Here is a 24,344-nt window from a genome sequence, read left to right as displayed (position 1 = left end):
ATTTAAATTGATTTATTATCCAAGAGACGTGTTGTTAATCTATTGTGCTGATAAAAATCAAGTATGCAAACATTATAAAGTAATGTTCATTTTAAAGACACAATTTTTGAATTGTTTTATTGCTGGACCAGCAAGTCATTGCACCATGTGGCAACTCCCTATCACTTTTGGAAGTTGCTGTCAAAAAGTTATCCACCAATCACAGAGCGGTGCCGGCAGTATGCCTTCACACACTGGCTCCTCATTGGCTGACAATTAACATAAGCTTCCAGCTGTTTAGTTCCCCTGGCCGTCAGTTTGCATCTGACGTGACAGCTTCCTTGGCCAATGAAAAGCAAGCTGTAGAGTTGCCTGCACGGTGATTGGCTCAAAGGAATCGCTCAGTGGGCGGATATTTCGAAGTTTCGTCTCTCCCCCCCCCCCCACACCGTTTCCTCCCTCTCCATCCAGTTGTGTGAGCTTCCCTGATGGACGGAACTGACAGAGCCCACTTCTGGAGGAGACAAGGGTGAGAGCGGGAGTGCCCGGTCGGAGGCAAAGAGGAAAGATGCTCTGTCATGTTTAAAAAAGCAGAAAAAGAAAGAAAGAAAAAAGAAAAGAACAGCGCGTTTGGTTTGTGATGCTCGACTAGACGGCTGGCAGCACCTTGACGGATTTTTCAAACTGTGTTGCGGAATATACACTGAACAAACTCGCCCGTGGATGCAACGAAAAGTGTTGGAGGCGACTTCATTTAGAAGAGGAAGGACGCTGGAGGGAAAGCGAACGTATTCATATGATTTTTATTTATTTATTTATTTATTTTTGGATCAACTGAATGAAGGAATTCAAAAAGAAGTTGTAGGAACAGAAAGAAAAGCCCCACGCCGCAGAACCGGACCCAGACCCTTTTGAACATCGGAACCGGTGGATGCTTATAAAGTGTTACCGAGACCCTCCCCCCACCCCGCTCCCGTCAACAGAGGTTTGAACACCGGGGCTCCGCTCGGGGCCTCGCTATCTTTCTCTGTCTCCCTGCGTACCACACTGAGGCTGCAGAGACGGACCAAGTGCGACAGAGAACCACTTGGGAACTCTGCGGTCCTCCAAAGCCACGAAATCCTCTCCTTGCCACCAGAAGGTGCTTCTCGCTTCAGGCTGGTGTGGACTTTGCAGCCACCAAACTGATCATGCGATGACTCAACGCACTGCACATACTTCCACCGAGTCCAAATCAGGTGAAATGCAATGTTTTTTTTAAACTTTATATTGGACCTTTAGACCGCATTGGAATTATGACTTGACGTTTTTTTTTTTTTTAATTGTACATATGCTATTTAATAGTCTTTGCTTTTCTGTTGTTTTAATTGAGACCTATCTATCTATCTATCTATCTATCTATCTATCTATCTATCTATCTATCTATCTATCTATCTATCTATCTATCTATCTATCTATCTATCTATCTATCTATCTATCTATCTATCTATCTATCTATCTATCTATCTATCTATCTATCTATCTATCGTGGCTCATTACTGTGAGGATGTTGCATTCGGTGATGTCTCTACCAAATCTTACGATGGCCATTGGGCAATATTGTTTGATGTAATCGTGCTCATCCTTGCAGGAGGTGAATGATGGCTGAGGATGGGGGAAATCTCTCCGGGACCCCTGACTCCAGGGGCTCGGAGGGCCGCTCCTCTCTGCCGAGGACTTTCATCCGGCTCAATGACTTATCCGGGGAAGGGACCGGAGGAAGTGTGGAGCGGACCGAAGTGACAATGGAACCGGCTTCCCCGGCTTCTCCTGCCCTTGACGGGACTTCTTCGGCCGGAGATGAAGCGTCGGCATCTGGCGAGGAAAGCCTGCCTTACCCCACCCTGGCCCCAGTGGTCTTCTTCTACATGAAACAGAGCACCCGTCCTCGGAGCTGGTGTCTCAAGATGGTCTGCAACCCATATCCTTTTTTTAAAAAAAACAAAACAAAACATCAGATAGCAGTCATCTTACAGGTAAGAATCACCTGTTTTTTGGGGGCGATGCTACCCTCAAGGAAATTAGATGTCATTGATTTGAAGTATAGTATGTGTTGTCTCAGCTGGCCATGACTATTGGAACAAATGTGTTATACACATTTGTTTGCCATCAATCTGTCCCTCAAGACTAATAGTCGAGTGCTTTGACTCCCCTGAGCTACTGTTTTGCTTCCCATCGATTAAACAGAATGACAACCAGAGTAGAAAATCAATCAACCTCATATGACAGGGCGTCAGAAAGGCCCAATACAGTTTCATACAGGCATGAGAGGGCCTCGTGTTATAAAGTGGTTTATTGTTACTCACGTGGCGTATCGAGCCAACCCCACCACCCCGTCACTCAGTTTAAGTCTGATTGAATTATTCCCACTGAAGCGTGTTATTGATTCATAAGCGTACAGACCTGCGGTGATTCAGGCGATGAGAAAGCAAGCACAGGAGACTTTTTGTCCCTCAGGGTTGAGGGTGGCAAATAATGAATTTCAGGATGTTCCTCCGTGTATGCGCACGTGATAGCTTTTTGGAGTTATAAATGTGAGGCACAGGCAGGCACTCTTAGGTGGATTGATGCCTCGCCTGATGCGTCTCTGCCCCGGAGGTCTCACTCTGTCTTTTATCATTTTTTCTTTGTTTTTTTTTATTTTTCTAGGTGTTGTCATTCAAATTCATTCCTTCATTTGCACTCGTTACCTGTAGTTCCTCCGAAAAGCAACCCCGTCCCCTCCTTTCCTTTTTCCTGTTCATTCTCTTGGTTTTAAATGCAACGCTATATAAGCTCAGACGGCCTATTTCCATTTCAGGAGCACTTGTGGCTATATTGCTCGGACCTTACAAATATTTTTTTAGAAAGCTTTTGTAGACTTAAGATTGTAGTACTCTAAATGATGGTTGTCGGTATGTCGCCCTGAGACTGCCTGGCGTCCAGTTCAGAGTGGAGTCCGCCTTTCGCCCAAAATTAGCTGGGATAAGCTCCAGTACTCTCACGACTCTTGTGAGGAAAGCGTCTTGGAAAATGGATGGATGTAATAATTCTCTGTAGGAATGCAGATATCCGTCTCATTTGTCTGTGGCTTCACTATAAGAACTTTTTGTTGTCATCTACTGCCTCATTCTTGTCAAACAGTATCCATGCTGCTGATTGATCAACTGCTGTCACCAAGACCACTGGTTGGAAGCTCAACACTGGCGCTCATTTTTTTTTTTTTTCATTCTTTGTCAATATTAGCGCCCAACCGATACAGATTTTCTATTAGGCCAAAGTTCGGCAACCAGGCGGCACGATGGGGGGGTAACTGTAGAGTGTTGACCTCACAGTTCTAAGGACCGGGGTTCAAACCCGGCTGCGTGGGTGTTCTCTGGCCCTCCGGTTTCCTCCCACATCCCAAAAACATGCATTCATTGGAGACTCTAAATTGCCCCTAGGTGTAATTGTGAGTGTGACTGTCTCCACATGCCCTGCGATTGGCTGGTGACCAGTTCAGGGTGTACCCCGCCTTCTGCCCGATCACAGCTGGGATAGTCTCCAGCACTCCCGTGACCCTTATGAGGATAAGCAGCTCAGAAAATGGATGGATGGATGCTCGGCGACAAATCCAGGGCATACCACATCTCGTGCTTAAAGTTAACTGGGATAGGCTCCTGCTCACCTGTTACCCTCGACAGCATTAGAAAATGGAAATAAAAAAAAAGCCCCTGCAAAACCAGCACAAACATTCATTTGCAGGTTTGCAATATAGAGAATATTTGAACATATATCTCAGGATTGCTACCTTTTTTTTTTTAAACAGTATTTGAATTTTCATTTATGTGTGTGTGTCTGTGTTTGCCGTTTTGTCCGTGTCTGTGGTGATTTAGGAAAGGTCACTGGTTTCTTAATGTTGCCGAGATTGATCTGCATGCACTTATGTGTACACTCGTGCCGCTTACCCAAGGAGCAGATGGAGATTTTGCAATATTTTTAACCGTTTCTCTTGATCCGTGTCCTCCTCTACTGCTCCTGCCTCTCCACACAGCGCGCACGTCTTTCTGCACTCTGCTTCGACCAGTGACTTCTTTAGATAGTCTCTCTTATTCCCACCATAAATACTCCCACAGTATTGCTAGTCGCCAGCTCTGCCTCTGTTGTATACTGCAAACCTGAATCCTATTTCTACCATGCAGCCTCTATTGCAGCAGCAATTATTTTGCTTTTTAATAATCAATACAGTTCTGATGCAGACTATGGTTTTGCTGTAGTTTAGATTTAACTCACGCAGCTGTTTCTCTAATCTGATTTTTTGTAATGTTTGGTCAGATGCAGATTAGGGGTCTTCAATCGTAGTATTATGATGATGTCAAGATATCTGATATGTGTTGGGTTTTTATCCACATTTTGAAGAGCCCTGAAAATATAAATTTCTGTGTTTTGTTGTCTTTATCCCACCATGACGCATAACTGAATTTCGAATTAGAGTAATGTAATGTACCAATGGCAGTGATATGATCTCAAAAGGAAGATAACAATCCCTAAAGAAAGATTTTCATCACGCTGCAATCTGTTGATTGGTTCGCAGAACGTCACAGCTGCACGCCAAGGAAAAAAGAAAACAAAATACTAGATGTCTTCCATTGTTGTCCTTTTAGTAACTATGCCATGTTGAATTCATTGCCTGTTGCAAAGAGGTTGTGACACTGTGTTATGTTGCCATGGTATTTATAATGCTGTTTTTTTCGGTTTGACCTACACACCCCACAGTGGAAACACAAGCCAGTGCAGTAAAAACCTCTTGGATTTTCAACCGTCTTACAAGTGTAACTATGGAACCACAGGGGATAACATGAGTGTTTTACTTTTTATGTTGTGTACATGTGCCTTACAAATTTGCCGTGTGAGGTACTTAAGGATTGAGTGAGCATGAATGAATCGTGCACCCTCTTTTTTTCTTTGACCTGCCGCATTGGAGGAAATCCGTTTTTTATTCTGTCATGTCAAAGACAATCAGTGAACCGGTCACCTGCCACGTTTAAAGGGACTGAGAGGTGCTGGATAGGATTCAAGTCTGCTGTAATCAAGCTCATATCAGTGCAAATCTGGCGTCTCGGCTTGGTCCCGTTAGGGGTCCCTACAGCTTGTCATCATTTTCAATACAAGCCTATCCCCTGCATCCTTCTCTCTCGCACAAACTGCACTCATGTCAGTCACTAGATCTGCCATACTTCCCTTTGGTCTTCCTGTAGCTCTCTTACCTGGCAGCACCATCCTCATCAATCTTCTACCTATACACTCAGTCTCTATCCTCTGCACATGTCCAAACCATCCAAATCTGCTCTTTCAAAGTATGTCTTCAAAACATCTAACCTTGGCTGGGCTGTCCTACTGATGAGATAATATCTAATCCTAGCTAGCTTGGTCACTCCTAGAGAGAACCTCAACATCTTTACTTCCACAGTTTCCTGTTGTCTCTTCAGTACCACGATCTCTAATCTGTACATCATAGCAGGCCTCACCGTTGTTTTAAGAACATTGCTCTTCATCCTTGCCGAGACTCTTCTGTCTCTTCACACGCCCAAGACCTTCCTGCACCCGTTCCAACCTGCTTGAACCTGTTTCTTCACTTCCTTCCCACTCTCACCATTGTTCTGGATGGTTGATCCCAAGTACTTAGAGTCCTCCTCCACCCTCTCTGCATGACATTCATCAAGATGGCAGTTTATTATTTTGTTTGTTGAATCATTTGATGGTTACTGAGAAGACATCTTGTAAAATGTGCTGATGCCTCATATTATGTTCCAAGTCCCAAATTTGTGGGTCCTCGTCTTCCCTGAAAAATTTGCCTAAATTGAATGGAATTGTATGACTTCAGAGGTTCCAGTTTGTTTACAAGTCCAGTTCACTCTGCTCCACTTAGTGGAAGAGTGGCTCAGTATCCCCCCAAAATTTGTCTGGTTCTATTCAAAACAAGCATGTACTGAGTAAGCCCCTGGCTTCAGACAGCTTGTGGCCATTTTAACAGTCTGAAGTAATTAGAACCCCTGGATACTCGCAGAGGTATGTACAGTCTAATTGAAGCCCCCTTGGGTGTGAGCTCTCGGTTCAGTTGCCTGTGTGAAATTCCCTCTCCTGGTTTGACAAAACAATTCCTCCAGAATCTGAGAGACGAAAAAGCCGGTGTGTGTGTGTGTGTGTGTCTGTGTGTGTGTGTGTTAGTGCCTGTGAGTGGTTGTATAAGCAATACACACATACACACCCCCACGCAAACATCTCCAGGACTCCCGTAGGTGTCTCCTCTCTGGCGGCGAGTTGGATGCTGTGCCAAGATGGAGGAGGAAGAAGAAGAGGAGGAGGCAAAGGAGCGAGGTTTGGGAAGGCATCCACTGTCCTTGATCCTTTACTCACATTGATAGAAGCAGAGGATTAAATGGTCTACAACAGTGCGGGAGGTCTCTACCGTCAGGCTCAGTAGTAATAGCCTCACTGGAAGGGAGACACATTGTGCACGCAAAGGACAGGAAGGTCTCTCCTGTCTTGCTCTGGCCATTAGTGTTTCGGTGTTTAATTCGCCCTTTCTTGGCTTCTTTCACATTTCTTGCTCATTGCTGTGATACATCTGTGAAATAATGGTAGCCGAAGCAAACACTTAATCAGCAGAAAATTTCTCCTTGCCCTTCCCATTGCCAATTCTCACCTCGTATCTCCAAACTCCACTCCAACCCACCGCCTCCACCTCTCTCTGCCTGGCTTTTCCTTCCCGAGCACTTGCTCCCTTCTCTCTTTTTGAGATTTAAAAGCTTCAGTTTGACTGAAAAGAGAGCAGCGGTCCTCTTGGTATCTTCTAAAGCCTCTGAAAAAATAGTGGAGGAGTTTGAGAACAGGAGAAAATAACAAAATCAGTCGCTCGACTCGGTTTTTATTTCCAAAGTGGTGAAAAGCAAGTGTCTACCCACCTACCACTTTGCTTTTCTACTTCTTTTTACCTTCTGCTCTTTTGCTCCCATTTCTGGCTTTGTGCAGACAAACCTATCAGAACCTTGTATTCTGCAGGCAGTGTTTCTCCCAATAAACCGAATCAAAGTGTCATTCAACTGTTGTTGTGCACTCAATACACGATTGATGAAGTATAAACCTCCATAACCATGCAAAGACTTTAACCAGGCATAATGGAGTGGCAAGGCCATGTGATGTGGCTTACATGTATTTTGCATGTGCACTTCCTGCCGTAAGGGATTTGTGTATTTGAGAAGAAAGTGTGTTGCTTTGCAATTATAACAGAAGCTTTCCACTCCTCTGGGAAGACTCTTGATGAGATTCTGGAGTGTGTCTGCCACTTCATCTAGAAAAGAACATTTGGAAGGTCAGGGTTCAAGGATCTACAAGGGGATCAAAATTCCTGTTCTAGTTCTCATCCCAAAGTTGTCGCGTCTGGTCTTTGAAGGTCTTCCAGACTGAACTCATGGCTGTATAGACCTTATATGGTTAAGAAGAACGCAAGTAAACACACACTAACATGAGCTTGCCCTGTTGCAATGCCAATTAGAATGGAGAAATGTGATCTCCCATGACCTAATTGCTATTCAGCAGTTAAGGGAGTTCTGGGCAGTGCTGGTCTTGCACATGGTATGAATTGTTGTTTGTTTGCTATTTTTTTTTCATTTCTATTTATTTATTTGGTCAATATAGGTGGAGAGCAATAGGTTTTAATTAGAGAGTCTGCTGTCTCATTTACTTGTTTAGGTTGTGGTATATTTTACCCTGTGTGCCTTTTTGGTTGTGTGTGTGTGTGTGTGTGTGTGTGTGGGGGGGGGGGGGGGTGCTTACGGTATCAGTGATAATAAAACCCCAAAGAGTAACTTGGCCCCACTTTTTCAAAAAAAGTTTCATGATTTCAAAGAATTCTCAATGAAACTCCAATATTTTCTCCAGTTTAACAGGTGAGTATCAATCATATACTGTACAAAACCCATTTTGATAAGAGAGTATTTTCTCTATCAAAGAAAAACAATAGGTTACATGTTACACTTTTAAACCAAGAGCTAGCCAGTGTTGACTAGAGTTTCTCACCAAAATATGTCCACAACAAAATTAAATAAAGCCATGGAGAAGGAATATCTTGCTTCTCTGTTCCTATTAATGGTAATGCTCTGGTTCACAGTCCTCCATGTCACTGTTTTTTTTTTTCCTCCTTAAGACGCAAAGATCTCAAGTAGGAACTCAAACGTAGTTGACTTCACCACTCTCTATTTATTCCTTTTTCACATCGCATTATCTCCAGAGCTTAAAAAAAAAAAAAATCACAAATCAATTTTGACAAAGCAAAGCACCTAAAGTACAGATACCTATTTTAATTGGATTCAAAATAAATTTATCAAAACAAAATACTCAAGGAACAAACATTTACACATGAATCAAGTATTTCTTTCTTTTTGTTACTAGCCTGTCTTCTTCACTGTATTTTCCATCAGTCTGAATGTCCCGTGGCACCATTCTGCTTCTTAATGGGCAGTCTTGGTCCTACATGACAAACATCTGGATTGGAGACCCGCGATTGCCTGTGGCGATGTCAATATGTGCTGTTCTTTGTTGGTCGTTTTCGGTATACCGCACATGCCATGAGGTCACTCACATCTTTTAAATTGCTGCGTGTGTCTGTTTTTTTTTTTGTTTGTGTGCATGAGGGCGGCCATCTTTAGCGCTGGATGGTGCAGTATTACACTCCACAGTATCCACTTTGCTGCAGCTATCCTTTTTATTGCTGCCCTCAGTTTACTGGGTACCAATCACATCCCAACAATAAAATACAAGGGATCCTCGTTCTCCTCTCATTTGTTGTTTGTTCCTCCTGTCCTAATAATATGCTGAAGTTGTCTAGCTGAGCCGGCCCACCATTGTAGAAATCTTCCAAACACTGACAGTGCTACATTACGTTATATGTTTTTGGCATTTGATTATTCAACAATTGCCACAATTATTGCTAAATAATAGCACTAGCAATAAGAAAAGCGAGTGTGGTGGTGAAAGTGAGTGCTTCTGAACCACAGTTCAGACAACAGGTAGGTGTAAGTAGACAACGCCGTATGAGGTCTGTTCTTAATGAGGAGATTTGTTTAAGCTGTTAAAAGTACAAGCAGACTGAGCACAAAGAAAAGCTTTCTTTGTCCTCTGTCTTTGTACTTGCCTACTTTTGATTGCTTTTTTTGTTTGCTTTAGCTAGATGGCAACCTGCAAACATCTTATGGCTTTTACATTTGCTCTCCTGTGTAATGACACAATTACTAAACTTATTTTTCATTCCGTCAATCCATTCTCAACACCGTTTATCCTAATGAGGGTCACACGGCCCACAGCCTATCTTCGGCGAAAGGTGGACTACACCGTGAACTGGTCTGGAGTCAATCGCAGGGCACATATAGACGCAGACAACCATTCACAGTCATATTCACACTGTCACTGAGTGGGAAATGAAACCATGCTGCCCGCACTAAAGTCAGGCAAGTCTATAAATGGATTTTTAATGAAGCAAAAAAAAAAAAAAAAAAGACATGGTTCACACAAAGAGACATCAGAAAGCAGCAGGGATGCACACTCGGGTTAATTCCTCCACTAGTTGGTGAAAATACAAATTTTCTTCAAATACATAATTCATAATACAAATTCATAGTATATGCTAACTTGTAAATCTTTATAATCTTATTTTTTTCTTTCATTATTTGTTTTAAAATTAGGAATAATTGGGCTTCAATTTAGTAGAATGGTATCTTATTATTCTGTAGGGTATCCCTTTTAGGAATTCAGTTCACTTTTATTCAGTATTATCTCCCCCGTACTTTTTATATATAAGCTATTTCAGCACCTCGCTCCTCATACATGAAAAAGACCCCAAGACCACACATCCAACTCCTCTAGATTGCCACTATGTTGTCTTACAACCCCCCCCCCCCACAGGTTTTGTTCCAATTTAGTTTCAGATGACCACAGTGTATGTGGAAAGGTGGGTGAGTGATTTGCACATCTGCCTCACTGTTCTGAGGTTATGGGTTGAGTCTGGGATTTGGCTTTCCTGTGTGAGGTTTGCATGTTGTCCCTCTGTTTTCTTCAGCGACTCTGCCTTCTTCCCCACATTCCAATAAAACATGCATGTCGAGTGCCTTGAACTCTAAATGGTGCATAAGTGCGTGTGTGAATATTCCATAACTTGCCATAATGAGGATAAGAGGTACAGGAAATGGATGAATGGATATAGAAACTGAGGATGTCCACTAAATTTGACTTTTTAAGTTTTCCATTCAAAAATATCCTTTTTAATTAAGGTTGCATTGTATCCCTCGGAGTACTGATATAATTGTTTTCTTCCGAGCTAAATTGAAGAGGCTGTCTGCTCTAGATGAATGTTGGCAGGGCAATCGAGTTAACTATTGACCACCGTGGCCTTACCAAAAAAGTCAACAACCAAGACTGCTAGAGGAAGTGCCACTGCTTATGACTGAAGCTCAGACGACAGCAGCGGCAGCCTACTTTTACGCCATTTGTTTATTTTATTTCTTCTCTCTGACATGTGCTGTGCTCTCGCACCCACGTAATGCTGGTGTTCTAGTTCACAAATGAATGCCGCGGCTCCTGTTAAAAACACAGGCGGGGTCTACTTTGGAGAGAAAGGAAGGCATAAAGGAATACGTCTGATGACAGGAGGTAGTGACATAGAGGGGGAGGATTAGAGTGAAAACTGTTGTGATTTCCTCAAGACCAAAAACCACTTTATATGTTAGTATATAATACAGGGATCCTTGCTTTACGACAGTCCCGACACACAACATTTCAATGTTACCAAAGAGAATGTTGTCATACAGAAATGAAGGCATGCTCAAATACCACTGTACTCGTTACTTATTATTATGAATTTTATATACTGACTTCCCCTTACATTGGAAAAATATGCATTGGATTCATTGGAGCCTCTAAATTGTCCATGCAGCAGGTGTGAATGTGAGAGTGAGTAGTTGTTTATTTCGTATGTGCCTTGTGATTGGCTTCAGCTCACCCACGACCCTGGAGAGAATAAATGGAATGGAAAATGGATATTTGTGGCCTAGAAGCATTTTTCATGCAAATAATTACTGCAATTTTGAGTATTTTGAGGTTATGACGAGTACACAATTTACTAGTTTTTTGCAGCTGAGTAAGGCTATGTCATCACGTGGCACAAGAAGGCACGGCCCGTTAACTGTTTTTACTTTTTATTGACTGTTTTCATTTGATTGTTTTACATTTCTGGCTGAATGTTTTCCATCAAAATACTTAGTATCATTATGTCGCTGTTAGAGTATTAGACTACAGAATGTTCTGATTTCGGTACAATGATATTCACTCAATAAACACATTAGGTACACCTGACCGCTATTGCCAGCAAAACATGTCTGGCAGTGTTTATTCTTTCATTTTTGGTGGAGATATCGACCGCATTTTGAAAAAAAATACTAATCATTATTATTTTAATCTGGTGGCAGGGTGGATCAGCTGGCAAAGTGTTGGCCTCACAGTTCTGAGGGTTTAGTCCTAGACCCGCCTGTGTGGAGTTTGCATGCTCTCCCGGTGCCTGCGTGGGTTTTTCTCCAGGCACTCTGGTTTCCTCCCACATCCCAAAAACATGCAACATTAATTGGACACTCTAAATTGCCCATAGGTGTGATTGTGGGTGCGGCTGTTTGTCTCTATGTGCCCTGCGATTGGCTGGGAACCAGTTCAGGGGGTATCCCGCCTCCTGCCCGTTGACAGCTGGGATAGGCTCCAGCACTCCCCGCGACCCTCATGAGGAAGAGCGGCAAAGAAAATGGATAGATGGATATTATTAATCTTACCACCACCCCTAGTAACCTTGACTATACTGGCGATGTTATTATCCCTGATATGAACACGCCCAAAATAAATAAATCCCCAATGCAGCAATAGCTCAACCACTATGTAGGGAGAGAATATTTGTAGATAGATGATTAAATCGTTGGATGACTTCACTCTTGTGTATTTTATACTTCCTCCTTTACGCTCGTCTTTTTTTGCCTTTCTGTAATTTTTTTTCTAATTTGACGTAAGGATTTTCCAGCTTTTCCTCATTAGTCCATTGTGGAAGACTGGTGGCAGCAGAAGGAGGAGGAGATGGGTTAGAGTAGCAGAAGGAGAATGGGGGTGGGCGAGTTCTACACTTTCTCTTACACAACCAAATCTCGTCATGCACCTGAATTGAGTTATCTTCAGCTCATTCTTATTTTGGCTGCCTCCTGATGGTACTGTCCTTCATCTTTCTCTCAGCCCTGTTTTGATACTCCCTTACTTTCCCTTCAAGTCTCCCTGTATTTCCAGATGCGTTTTTTTTCAAGGGCTTCTCTTTTATTAGACTGAGTAATTTTGCATTCACCATCGTATTCCTGCTCCCTACTCACTGCTCATAGCTCTGACTTCTCACTTTTCCAGCATTCTTTCCACCCCAGACAGATTGATACGTTGCTGAGCAACACAGCAGGGAATGCTATGTCTGGCACAAGTGGACCATTTTGGCTTGGGTGCTAACTTGGGACACAGGTGGCATTTGACACAGTCCAGACTGACTGCTGGCCTTATCACACTAGCCAGAACAGGCACACGCTCTCACAATCATGCCTTTTTAAAGTGGCTCGGAGAGCATCACATCAGTCGCCCACTGCAGATTGTTGGCTTTACACTTAAAACAGCCCCTGCCTCCAGGAACACTTTAGTTTTGCCTACGCAGTAACTGTTACAGCCAATTTGGGTCCAAAATTGATGAACTGTGGGTTGAGTTTTATGTGTGGATTTTTGGATCCAATTGCCGGAGTTCCTGTTTGACTGATCCACAAATAAAATGCTGTTCTCTTTGTTGGCAAATAGGTTCATATTCTTCATGATGATCAATGGGAGGGAAACAGTCCTCTCTTTCACTTACCTTTAATGTAGTGTTGGCGCTCGTTTCTCATCACCTACAGGATGCACTCTTTGCTGAGAGGACAATGGCCGGCTACAAGTTAAAGGCAAAAAAGGCAGTAGTTCGGTTGAAGCTGAAGCCTTGTAAGCAAGAGACGGGAAGAAAGAGTGTCTGATAGTGTTGATATTCTCTGACAATACATCTCAGACTAAAACATGTAGTTAATGTGATGGTGGGGGGGAACAAGTGGGCAGCAGCTCCTGTAACAGGCTGCTGACTCTCAACGCCTTGAAATTCAGTTGTTTCAGTAGTTTGTCCAGTTTTTACACTATACAATACAATATACTAAAAATGGTTTTCAAACTTTTAACATTAAATGAGTGGTGACCATAAAGGTTAATGTCAAGCCCTGACCTTGACCCTATTGAGGACGAGGACTGTAGAAAATGCATCACATACCTGTCAATTCGTATGGTTTAGCCGTAGTACACATAGATTTTGTGGTGAATCTTACGTATATTTTTTCATTATTTTTTTCGTTATTGCAATGCAAAATCAATATGGATGGATGCTGTAATTTCGAGCATTTAGCCTTGGTGAAGAAAGTTACACATGAATACAATTCTGAACATAGTAATGCCACTAAAATAGACTTTGATAATTAGACATTAACTTCAGATAGTCTCATTATAGAGATCTATAATCAAAATAATTGAAAAACTTTGTGCTTTTTCCCTCTGTTATTTTGACAAAATTTGCTTTGGTGTGTTATAAGGATTTTTTGCTCTCTATAAGGATTTTTTTTGGTAGTTTATACAGGTTAGCTCTCCAAAACATTAACAGGTATGTAATAAAGTCAATGATACAGCATTCAATGATAGCATTGTTTAATGGGATTCTATGAAAACATTTGAATAAATATTTTGAAAATGTGGTGCTTTCTTAATGCATGTTTCGGATAAAATGGGTGAGTGCTGTTATTGATGGATTTAAGCCATAACTACCTGCACACTGATGAAACACAATGAACTCAGTGAAGATTCACACGTCATATACATCTTTCTTGTCAGCTTACACTCTTCCCCTTGTCTGGCACCTCACTCTCTTTCCCATCCTGTATCTTTCATCTGGACACTAATCAGGACTTTCCAGCAGAATGAGTCTGGTGCCGGACCCACACAAAAAGAATATGCCTTCTTTTAGATAACAAACGAGGGATGGAGGGATATAAATACTTCAATGGGGCTGGGAAACTTACATAAGAGTCATGACATGTCCATTTGTGTGTGAGATGTGTTTGTCTGGTGGCATGTGTGTGGCCTCTTGGAAGCATCCATTGATCATCAGCTTTTCATCACTTACAGTAAACCATCGATTTTTTTTTTTTCTTTCTAAAAATTCCCAAATTTTGTGGCACGCAATCATTCCTTTTACAGCTAAGTGGCACTTAGTTGATGCTAAGGAGATTGATTGGTTTATTTCTCCCCTGTGAGTTTGCTGCCTGAGGGTGCGTGTGTGGAATTGATTATTGGTGGTTTTACCCTCAATGGCTTACCTTAATTGAATTAGGAACCGTTACAATTAATAAAACGGTCCCAGGGCAGTGAAAGAGGGGTTACTGCAGAGGTTTCAGGTTCAAGTTACGGATCTGACCCACCTGTGTGATGTTTGCATGTTCTCCCCGAGCTTGGGCAAGATTTCTAAAGGTACTTTGGCTTACGTGAAAACACTAATGTTAGTTTCATTGAAGACTCCAAATTTGTCCAGACATGCAAATGTGAGTGAATTGTTGATTTGCTATATGTGCCCAGATAAAGATATCAGGCGTAACTGATAGGAAAATTGTTTAGAGTGCAAAGCAAAACCCAGAAGCAACTTTAATTGAAAAAGACACTAGGCAAACAATTAAAAAAAAAAACATAATCATTGATGTTTTCAAAGAATCATCTCACTAATGAGCTCAACTATTGTATTGCATTGCATGCAAAATGTTGCATGTTATGTATACTATATTAGGTGCTTTCAGATATGGGTTTAGAGTACTTCTTGTGTGTTTACTTACTTAACACATTCTAATAACTTAGCCTAACATCTTTGCCCTTTTACTCTGCTCTATCCACCCCCAACACACACACAAACACACACACACAGACACACACATGCACACACTTACTATCAAGCTCTCTCCTGGCGTTTGGCCCAAATCACTGTGACATTTACAGTTTCACAGCCATTACAGCTTAATGTCTCCAGGGTGACGATGGGGTAGCGGATGCTCCCAAATCAGATCACAGCAGTATCACAGCATTTAGTTCCAACATTGAACCTTGCTTGGTATCCTAGGAACAACTACACCTGTGCTCTGATCCCCTGGCAGAATGGGAACAAGTCCCATGTGCGCAGAGCTTAAATCACTTGAAAGCTATTGCAAGGTCAAGAGAAACAGGTGTAAGCTGTTAAGAGTGGTCAAAAGTAATATGCCACTGAATGTGACATCACTATCCATAAACCACATTCCCACCAAGCAGTACAATGTCTAAAACAAGGATGCAGCAGGAGGCCATTTCTGTCCCTTAAGGTCTCCACTAATGTACCCCAGATGCCTAATTAGAAGACTCCAAGGTAAGTATTCCTACCTTTTCCACAGCCAGAATTACACTAGTACATTCCTAAGTTGTAAAAGTTAAAGGACATATTGTCAAGAGTATTCAGACGTGTTCAGACAGACTTGATAATTCAACAAGAGTTGGCATAGATAACTTTTTTTTTGCAGAGGTGCCAATAGTACTCACGCTGTAGCTAAGTAGAAGTAACAATACGATAAAAAACTAACAACTAAAACTAACTAATAAAAAATACTTTGGTAAAAGTAGATCATGCTGTACTGATTCAAGTTGTTTGATTATGTAGAAGTTAAAAAAAGGACAAATATGCTCAAGGACAAAAGTAAAAAATTATTACAGACAACAAAATGTAGTCACTGTGATTTGACGCACCATTGCACTCACAACTCTACAGTCGAGCATGAAAAAAAAATCACTCGCATAAAATTTATTACGTGTAGAAATACATAGATATTGAAAGGCATCTCTTATTTTGTGTAGTCTTGACCAATGTTCCCTTTCTTGACCAATGTTTCCTCTAGACTGCGCCGCTGCGCAATTGTGCACTTGTCGCACTCTCAGCGCACATGAAAACCGATCCACAGCCTGACGTCTTTTTAAATTTTTTTAAACACGGAAGCACACGCGCTGCTGCTCAGCCTACTTCTACTTCCAAGTTTAACTGACACTGCCCCCTTCCGCTCTTAAAGGGGCACACTCATAATTACCACCAGAACACATACCCGCAACTTTCCAGGCATGACTGGTGGACCACACCCATGCCTTTATATCTGCGGGCATGACTGACCACACCTGTACATTTTTCAAATGTGTTTGACAGAAAATGCAATTCTCGCTTTAATAACTTGACCCAGTGAATTACGAAATTGTAAGTGCCCCTCCCACAATCCCTAGACATGTCTCCCAAGACATTTGCCGCCCTGAGTGGGTGGCTGCCCATTTTGCCCATACCAGATAAAACCCCTGTATCTGTCAATAAAATAACTTTTTAGCAAGTACTGTATGTGGAGAAAGCCACGGCCGTGGTCAGCCATGTTGAAAGGGTTAAATATAATAAAATATATGGTAGTGGTAGAATCATCAGTGGTCCCAATTTTTTAAATAATGATTTAACAGCTGCGATGGGCCCTCGACAACATCTGTCTTGTTTGCCTCTCCAGCTTTTCTTCTCCGCCCATTTAAGAGTAACCATCAAGCATGACAATATCTAGTGATTTTGAGGTTCGGACTTTATTTTGTTCTTCTTCTAAGGGTACATTTACATGAACAAAATAGTAAAAGCAACAGTCTTGTTTTTTAAAAAAGTTTCATGAACTAATGGCAACACTGTAGGATTTTGCAAGTCTATTCTTTACTTTCAAATGTGTTGTATTATATGTCATAAAATGAATGAAGTAATTTGCTCTACACGTTTTTGGAGAAGTGTATTTACCACAAATGCTGCTACATCCCCTCCCGTTTTTTTTTTTTTTTTGACTCACTAGATCAAACACTTACTGTACATCTAACATGCATGCACATATTCTTATATTTGAAACACATTTGTATTTAGTCTCTAGACAGCACTCATATTCTTTGTAAAAAAAAAAACCCCAAAAACTCAAATTTAGAATATTTAAGATAAAAATGTGAAATCATAACACAAAAATCACACCATTTTGTCATTAAGAATAATCAAGTGTAAATGGATTTGACATTTGTATTGTGTACATTGTATTCTGTACATGAACAGCGTTCATATCCAAACTGTTGCTTGTTACACAAATAGGAGAAAAAAAAATCTATAGAGGCCCTCAAGGCTCAAAAATGATTGACATTGAAGAGGATGCATCACAGGATTAAGAGGTAAAAAAATATTAATTTCATCTCTGGTGCTGCACTGTACTACCCCTGAGCTGCTAATACAAAACAAAATTGGAAGATAAGCAAAGTAAACTGCTCGAGAAAATAATAAATCTTTTCCTTGTGTTACTTTGTGTTAGACTATTTATAGGAGGCAAAAAAAACCAACAACGCTCCTTAACAAGGATATAAACCATTCAGTAGTCAGGATGAAATGGAATTCTCTTTACATCTTGATTAATATTTTCCCTTGGTATTCTAGTCATCACTGAATCATCATCCTTATTCGTTTTTCTCTTCCAGTGCGTGTGTGCATGCAATTGCATGCACACCAGTCTGCATAATTTCATATCTGCTCCGTCCATTAGTAGTGCTCCATCAGGAAAATGATCTGGTCCAAAAGCACATCCTTGGCAGCTCCTCTGTTGTGTGTGTGCAGCAAGGATTCCTGATTTATGCAGATGCAGAAAGAGGGAAACCCTGTGTGTTCCCCTTGAGGAGCATGCGATTAGCTTAGTGTGTGTTAGCAACAGACACATGTGTAAGTGTGAGATCAAAAACCAGTGTGTGTCTCCTTTTATGTTGTTTGTTTATTGGCGTGGGTCTGTGCATTTGTGAGGGTACAGTACGACTGTGGTCTGTACTTGTGTTCTTGGCAGCGTGAGGGTGTGTATTTCCGCTCACTGACTCAAAAGTGACACACATATATCTGAGGGAGCCTTGAAACTTGTGGTTTCAGCCTCCCTCGTTAACATGTTCAGGATTTCCAGCAAGATGTGGCTGCAAAACCAATACCAGACTTTTCTGTCGCGCTGCCTTTTGTCTTTTAGCGAGACACCAAGCAATAGTAGAGAGAGAGAGAGAGAGAGAGAGAGAGAGAGAGAGAGAGAGAGAGAGAGAGAGTTGGGGGAGCCTGCTTTTAATCTGCTTCTAATTTAAAGTATTCCTCGGCTGTTCTTCTCTTAGTTCTAACCCCCTCTGAGTTGGGGGGGTGCTTGCCAAGTATATGAAAACACAAATTAATTTCATAAATAAAAGCCTGGGCCTATGGCTCATTGGGGAGCTCAACTTGTTCACATTAATCTCTTTTAGGCGTTTGGACAAAAGCTGTTTATCTCTTAAAATACTATGTATTTAAATGTAGCTATCTTTTCATGGCCTTTCTGTATCTGAGCTTTTGTAAAAAAAAGAAAAAAAGTCTATATAACAGATAAAAAAGCATGTACTGGTACACTGAAGCTTTTTCTCTAAATTTTAAGATCCGGCTATTCAACCATACATTTGGATTATGCAGCCAGTCCCTGGGGAGGGTTTAGATGTCACTTGATTGTCACTAGTCACTTGATTGATTGATAAGAATTCAATTGATCATGTGATGTGATAACTGAATCATCATGTCTTAATATACAGTGAAGAAAATAAGTATTTGAACACCTTGCTATATTGCAAGTTCTCCCACTTAGAAATTATAGAGTCTGAAATTTTCATCGTAGGTGCATGTCCACAGTGAGAGAGATAATCTAAAAAGAAAAATCCAGAAATCACAATGTATGATTTTTTTTTTAACTTTTTTTCGTGTGATACAGCTGCAAATAAGTATTTGAACACCTGAGAAAGCCAATGTTAATATTTGGTACAGTCGCCTTTGTTTGCAATTACAGAGATCAAACGTTTCCTGTACTTGTTCACCAGGTTTGCACACACTGCAGGAGGGATTTTGGCCCACTCCTCCACACAAATCTTCTCTAGATCAGACAGGTTTAGGTCTGGAGACTAGCTAGGCCATGCCAGAACCTTGATATCCTTCTTATGGAGCCACTCCTTGGTTTTCCTGGCTTTGTGCTTCGGGTCATTGTCATTTTGAAAGACCTATCCATGACCCATCTTCAGTACTCTGACTGAGGGAAAGAGGCTGTTCCCCAAAATCTCACAATACGTGGCCGTGGTCCTCTTCTGTTTAATACAGTGCAGTCATCCTGTCCCATGTGCAGAAAAACACCCCCAAAGCATGATGCTACCACCCCCATACTTCACAGTAGGGATGCTGTTCTTGGGATGGAACTCATCATCCGTCTTCCTCCAAACACGGTTCGTGGAATTATGACGAAAAAGTTCAATTTTGGTCTCATCTGAGAACACAAAACGTACTCCCATGAGTCCTCTGTTTCATCCAAATGGTAGTTGGCCATTTGGAGTTGTACAATTTTGTCTCTGATGTCTTTGGACAGCTCTTTGGTCTTGGCCATGTTACAAGTTTGACTGATTGTATGGGGTGGACAGGTGTCTTTATGCAGCTAACGACCTCACACAGGTGCATCTGATTCAGGATAATACATGGCGTGGAGGTGGACTTTTAAAGGTGGACTAACAGGTCTTTGAGGCTCAAAATTCTAGCTGATAGACAGGTGTTCAAATACTTATTTGCAGCTGTATCACACAAATAAATCGTTAAAAAAATCATACATTTTGATTTCTGGATTTTTCTTTTTAGATTATCTGTCTAACAGTGGACATGCACCGACAATGAAAATTTCATACCCTTCCACAATTTCCAAGTGGGAGAACTTGCAATATAGGAGGATGTTCAAATACAATTTTTTTTTGCTGTAACTTAAATGTAGAGCGAGACAGTTGGACACACAAATCAACATCCTGCCAGCAGAGAGGAGTTGATAAATTTGAAAGCAATACAAAATAAATTTGTCAATATTTGGCAGTTTGTGTTAACGCTGGCATTTGCTGGGTCTTATGAGTACCACCACCAATTAATTGAGCATCTTGGATCACTGCTTAGATATTTTCATGACAATTTTGTAATTGTATGTTCCACATACAGCATTAATAACAGGATAGCCTTTTAGTTGCTGTTTTGTGCAAACATCTATTGCACTCCATTTTCAGTTAGGAATCTTCAACAGTTGAAATTCTGATGGAGGAGGTGCTTAATGGAGGTGTACCAGAATGATTAGGAAAAAGAAAAATATCTACAAAATCAAATGTTCAATTGAGTGTATTTTTTTTTATATCATTGTGATTGACTGGCAAAATATTCAGGATCTACAACCTGATGAATACACACACTATAGAAAGTGGGTGGATGACAAGCAGGCAGTAATAAATGGATGAATAAAGCAGTGATCCATACTTTTCCTTGCATGTTCCATCACTAAGGCAAGTATTGGCATAAAAATAATAACAAAAGAATCACATGAATATACTGTGTATTATAGTGGTGCTGTTTTTAATGTTAGTAAGCTTTTCTGATTGGCTTATTGGGTTCAGCGGAATAACAAATTTCTTTTCATAGGATTTCCAGCTTGATGCTTATCGCTATCGTGTTCACATCTTCTCTGTATTTGCAAAGCTAATGATAACACCAGCTTAAGTGCATGCGCACGGTTAGCGACTGCGTGAGCCTGTGTGTGTGTGTGTGTGTGTGTGTGTTTGCTTGCATTATTGAGGGCCCCTGTAATAATGCAGTTCTAATGCAAATGAGATTTCTATATTTCAACTCCTTTGAGTTTAACAAGTGTTTCTCACATCATACTTTTGTCTTTGAGAGCTGATATAACCACACTTAGCGTAATGCAAAACAATATGTCCAGCAGAAATTTGATTAATTCAAGCCAAACAATTTTGCAGTAAAACAAATCAGCATCCCAAACAGGGAATTTATTGCACGGCTATCATCATACTGATGTTGTTTTTATCTAGATTTAAAGCTAGTGTGATCAAAAACAGCTGCTTTTTTATTATACGTTTTGTCTACTGCTTACATCATATTAATTCATGGCTTCTACTACTACCACCACTGCTAGCGCAAGTAGTACTACTACACCAATTACTCACATATTTGTAATAATGCAACGTAGTGCTACTATTTGTAATAATAATAATGACATTTAAACCTTTGAAATTAAATACATAGTCACAATAATCATATGTGATGGTTATTTTTTTTGTTCTCCCTCTACTTGTGGGATGTATTTATGGTCAACTTTGCCATATTATTGATATTTTTAGTCACTGTGATTTGACGGGCACGTACGTGCGCCATTGCACTCGCAAATCTACACAGTTGAGCACGAAAAATTACGCACGTAGAATTTGTTACGAGAAGAAATTCAGTGGTGCCTCGGTTCTCAAACACAATCCGTTCCAGAAGGTTGGTTGAAATAATGCGTTCCAAGCCTAAAAAAAAAAATTTTCAAGCGATTTTTTTTTCTTTAGCTTTTCCTGATCATAAACTGTATAGTAGAAATACATGTATAATTTACATACTTTATATTATTAAATATTTTAAGAAATAATATTTTTTGCTTAAAATGTATGCTTTAGCAGTAGAGTATGCTCGGCTGGGAGTGCATTGCCGTATCTGTAGCAACTTAGCCGCCAGCCTTGTAAACCTTTTTTTTATGAACAAAAGTGCAGAATAACTTTAAACAAGCAATAATGAGGGGGAAAAAACAGACAAATTGTTCGTTATTCGCACAGAAAGTACATCTTTCGGCTTGTCCCTTTCGGGGTCGCCACAGCGTGTCATCTCAGATGAACGCACATATGTTTGGCACAATTTTTACGCCGGATGCCCTTCCTGACGCAACTAGCAACCCTTCTCAGAAAGTACATAACGTACAAAAAATTTAACTAGCAACTAGAGGTAGGGTTAATGGAACAAAAGAAAAAAGGAATGCAAAACAACTGTTTCAAATGTCTTCAGTTAGGGTGACTCGCTCCTTTTTCATAAAGAAAAATATATTGTTTAAAAAAAAAAGATTCTATTAGATTTTTCATATATAATTTTACAGAAACAACGCAATAACAGTAAAACAAAAACAAAAAGGAAAAAAAACCCAGTGTTAAAAAAAAAGACACAAATCACAAATAATTCAATTTTTTTTCAAAAACTATTCTAAGGGTCTCCATATGTCCTCAAATTCCTGAGCTCTTCCTCTCGTAATATACGTGAGTCTTTCCAGTGCAACACAAGATGCCATTTCCAACATCCATACTTTTATTGGAGGAATGTCCACTTTTTTTCAAAATAATGCAATTGTTTTCCTGGCCTGCAGGAAACCAAAGTCTATAAGCGTGGACTTCTTTTTATTAACAGCAAAATCCTTGGGATATATGCCTATGATACACTGTGTTGCGCAATGAGGAACCTGAATTCCAACTATTATAGAAATTGTCTGAACAATAGATTTCCAATAATCTTTGACTTTCCAACAATCCCATAAACAGTGATATAAAGTACCCTTGTCATTAGAGCACTTCCTACATGTGTCTGGAATGTCAGGGGTTCACTGATGAAGTTTAATAGGAGTCACATAAGTCCTCATCAGCCATTTGTATTGTAATAGCCTCTTTTGTGCTTTAAGGCATGCATGTTCCCAATCAATTACTTCAATATTTTCTTTAATATCTAGCTTCCATGCCTCCAATTTATTTTTACTTGATTCTGTATCACGTGAGACTTGAGATTTATAGAACATAGATATCTGCTTACATCCATGCAAACCTGACTGGACAATATCTTCCAAACTGGACAAAGGGGGTTCATACATTATGTTTTTGATTTGTGTTTTAACTGCAGATATTTGAAAAAAATGCTTATTGGGAATAGAACATTTTTGACATATTTGAATGAATGTAAGCATTTCAACCATTTACATAAAGGTCATCTGATTTTATACCATTATTTGCCCATAATTTAAAACCCCCATCTGCTCTTCCAGCTTTAAAAGTCGCATTACCCCATATGGGAGAAAAGTGTGAAAGTAAAGGAGTGTCCCCTATATGTTTGTGTGATTTAAACCAGATATCTATAGTGTTTTTCAAAAATGGATTCTTGGTCTGCTGTTTTAATACTCTATTCTCAGCAGAATATAAATAATACTTTAATAGAAGGTGTGGTACTGTTGCCTGCTCTATTTTTACCCAAGAGGGTGATGGTGATGTTGAAAAATAATACATAGCTGAGCGTAGTTGAGTAGACCAGTAATACCATTTAAAGTTTGGAAATTGTAACCCTCCAGTTTCATAACGCATATAAAGCAACCGTAGTCTTAATCTGGCTTTCTTATTATTGCAAATAAAATTCAGGACCATTCTGTTGAGTCTAGTGAAAAAGATGTCAGGTAATGGAAGAGCTATGGTTTGAAAAAATATAAACATTTCGGCAAAACGCTCATTTTAACTGTTTATACATTCCCACATTGAAATTGGCATAATCACCCACCTGTCTAATAACTGTTGTACCTCCAAGATTAAAGGGTCATAATTAATCTGAACTATATTATTAACATCAGGGGAAATTTTGACCCCCAAATAAGTAAATCCATCTCTCGTGTTCAAAAAAGGAGTGTTAACCACAGCATTAAGTCTCTCTTCAGTACTTAAAAATAAAATGAATGACTTTGTATCATTAATCACATAGCCTGAGAAACTACCAAACTTTATAATTTGCTCCAATAAATTTGGAAGGCTCGTGGATAACTTAGTCAAAAAGAGAATGACGTCATCAGCATAAAGAGAGATTCTGTGCTCACCAATTTGGATGCCTGGCTAGCCTCTATCCATACGAATCGACATGGCCAGGGGTTCTAAGGCTAAAATGAACAACATTGGGGAAAGAGGACAGCCCTTGCGTGTGGATCTTTCCAAAACAATTGGTTTAGAAGAAATACAGTTAGTGATAATACTCGCAGTAGGGTTTGTATATAAAATTTTTAACCATTTAAGAAAATTATTGCCAAATCCAAACCGCGATAGAACATTAAATAAAAATGACCATTCAATTCTGTCAAAGGCCTGACGTGCATCCAACGACAGCAGTGCTGTATCTTTACACTCTGCCTTTTCATGTAATATATTCAAAACTCTTCGACTATTGTGAAATCCTTGATGTTTTTTAACAAAACCGTTTTGATCATTGTGTATTAAACTAGGTGTAT

At 40.3% G+C, this 24,344-nt stretch overlaps 1 protein-coding gene across 1 annotated transcript in view; it reads left to right on the top strand.

The window, feature by feature from the left end:
- Positions 1-451: 451 nt before the first annotated feature.
- The window catches only part of LOC133495774 (voltage-dependent T-type calcium channel subunit alpha-1G-like), a 41,987-nt gene continuing 18,094 nt past the window's right edge, over positions 452-24,344 (top strand). Inside the window, exons 1-2 of the mRNA XM_061810728.1 lie at positions 452-1,217; positions 1,610-1,994. Coding sequence (XP_061666712.1) covers positions 1,617-1,994 — 378 coding nt within the window. The 5' untranslated portion in view covers positions 452-1,217; positions 1,610-1,616. The remainder of the gene's footprint in view (positions 1,218-1,609; positions 1,995-24,344) is intronic.

The sequence above is a fragment of the Syngnathoides biaculeatus genome, chromosome 22 (genome assembly GCF_019802595.1).
Source record: "Syngnathoides biaculeatus isolate LvHL_M chromosome 22, ASM1980259v1, whole genome shotgun sequence".
Classification (NCBI taxonomy): domain Eukaryota; kingdom Metazoa; phylum Chordata; class Actinopteri; order Syngnathiformes; family Syngnathidae; genus Syngnathoides; species Syngnathoides biaculeatus.
This window is presented reverse-complemented; position numbering and strand designations above follow the sequence as displayed.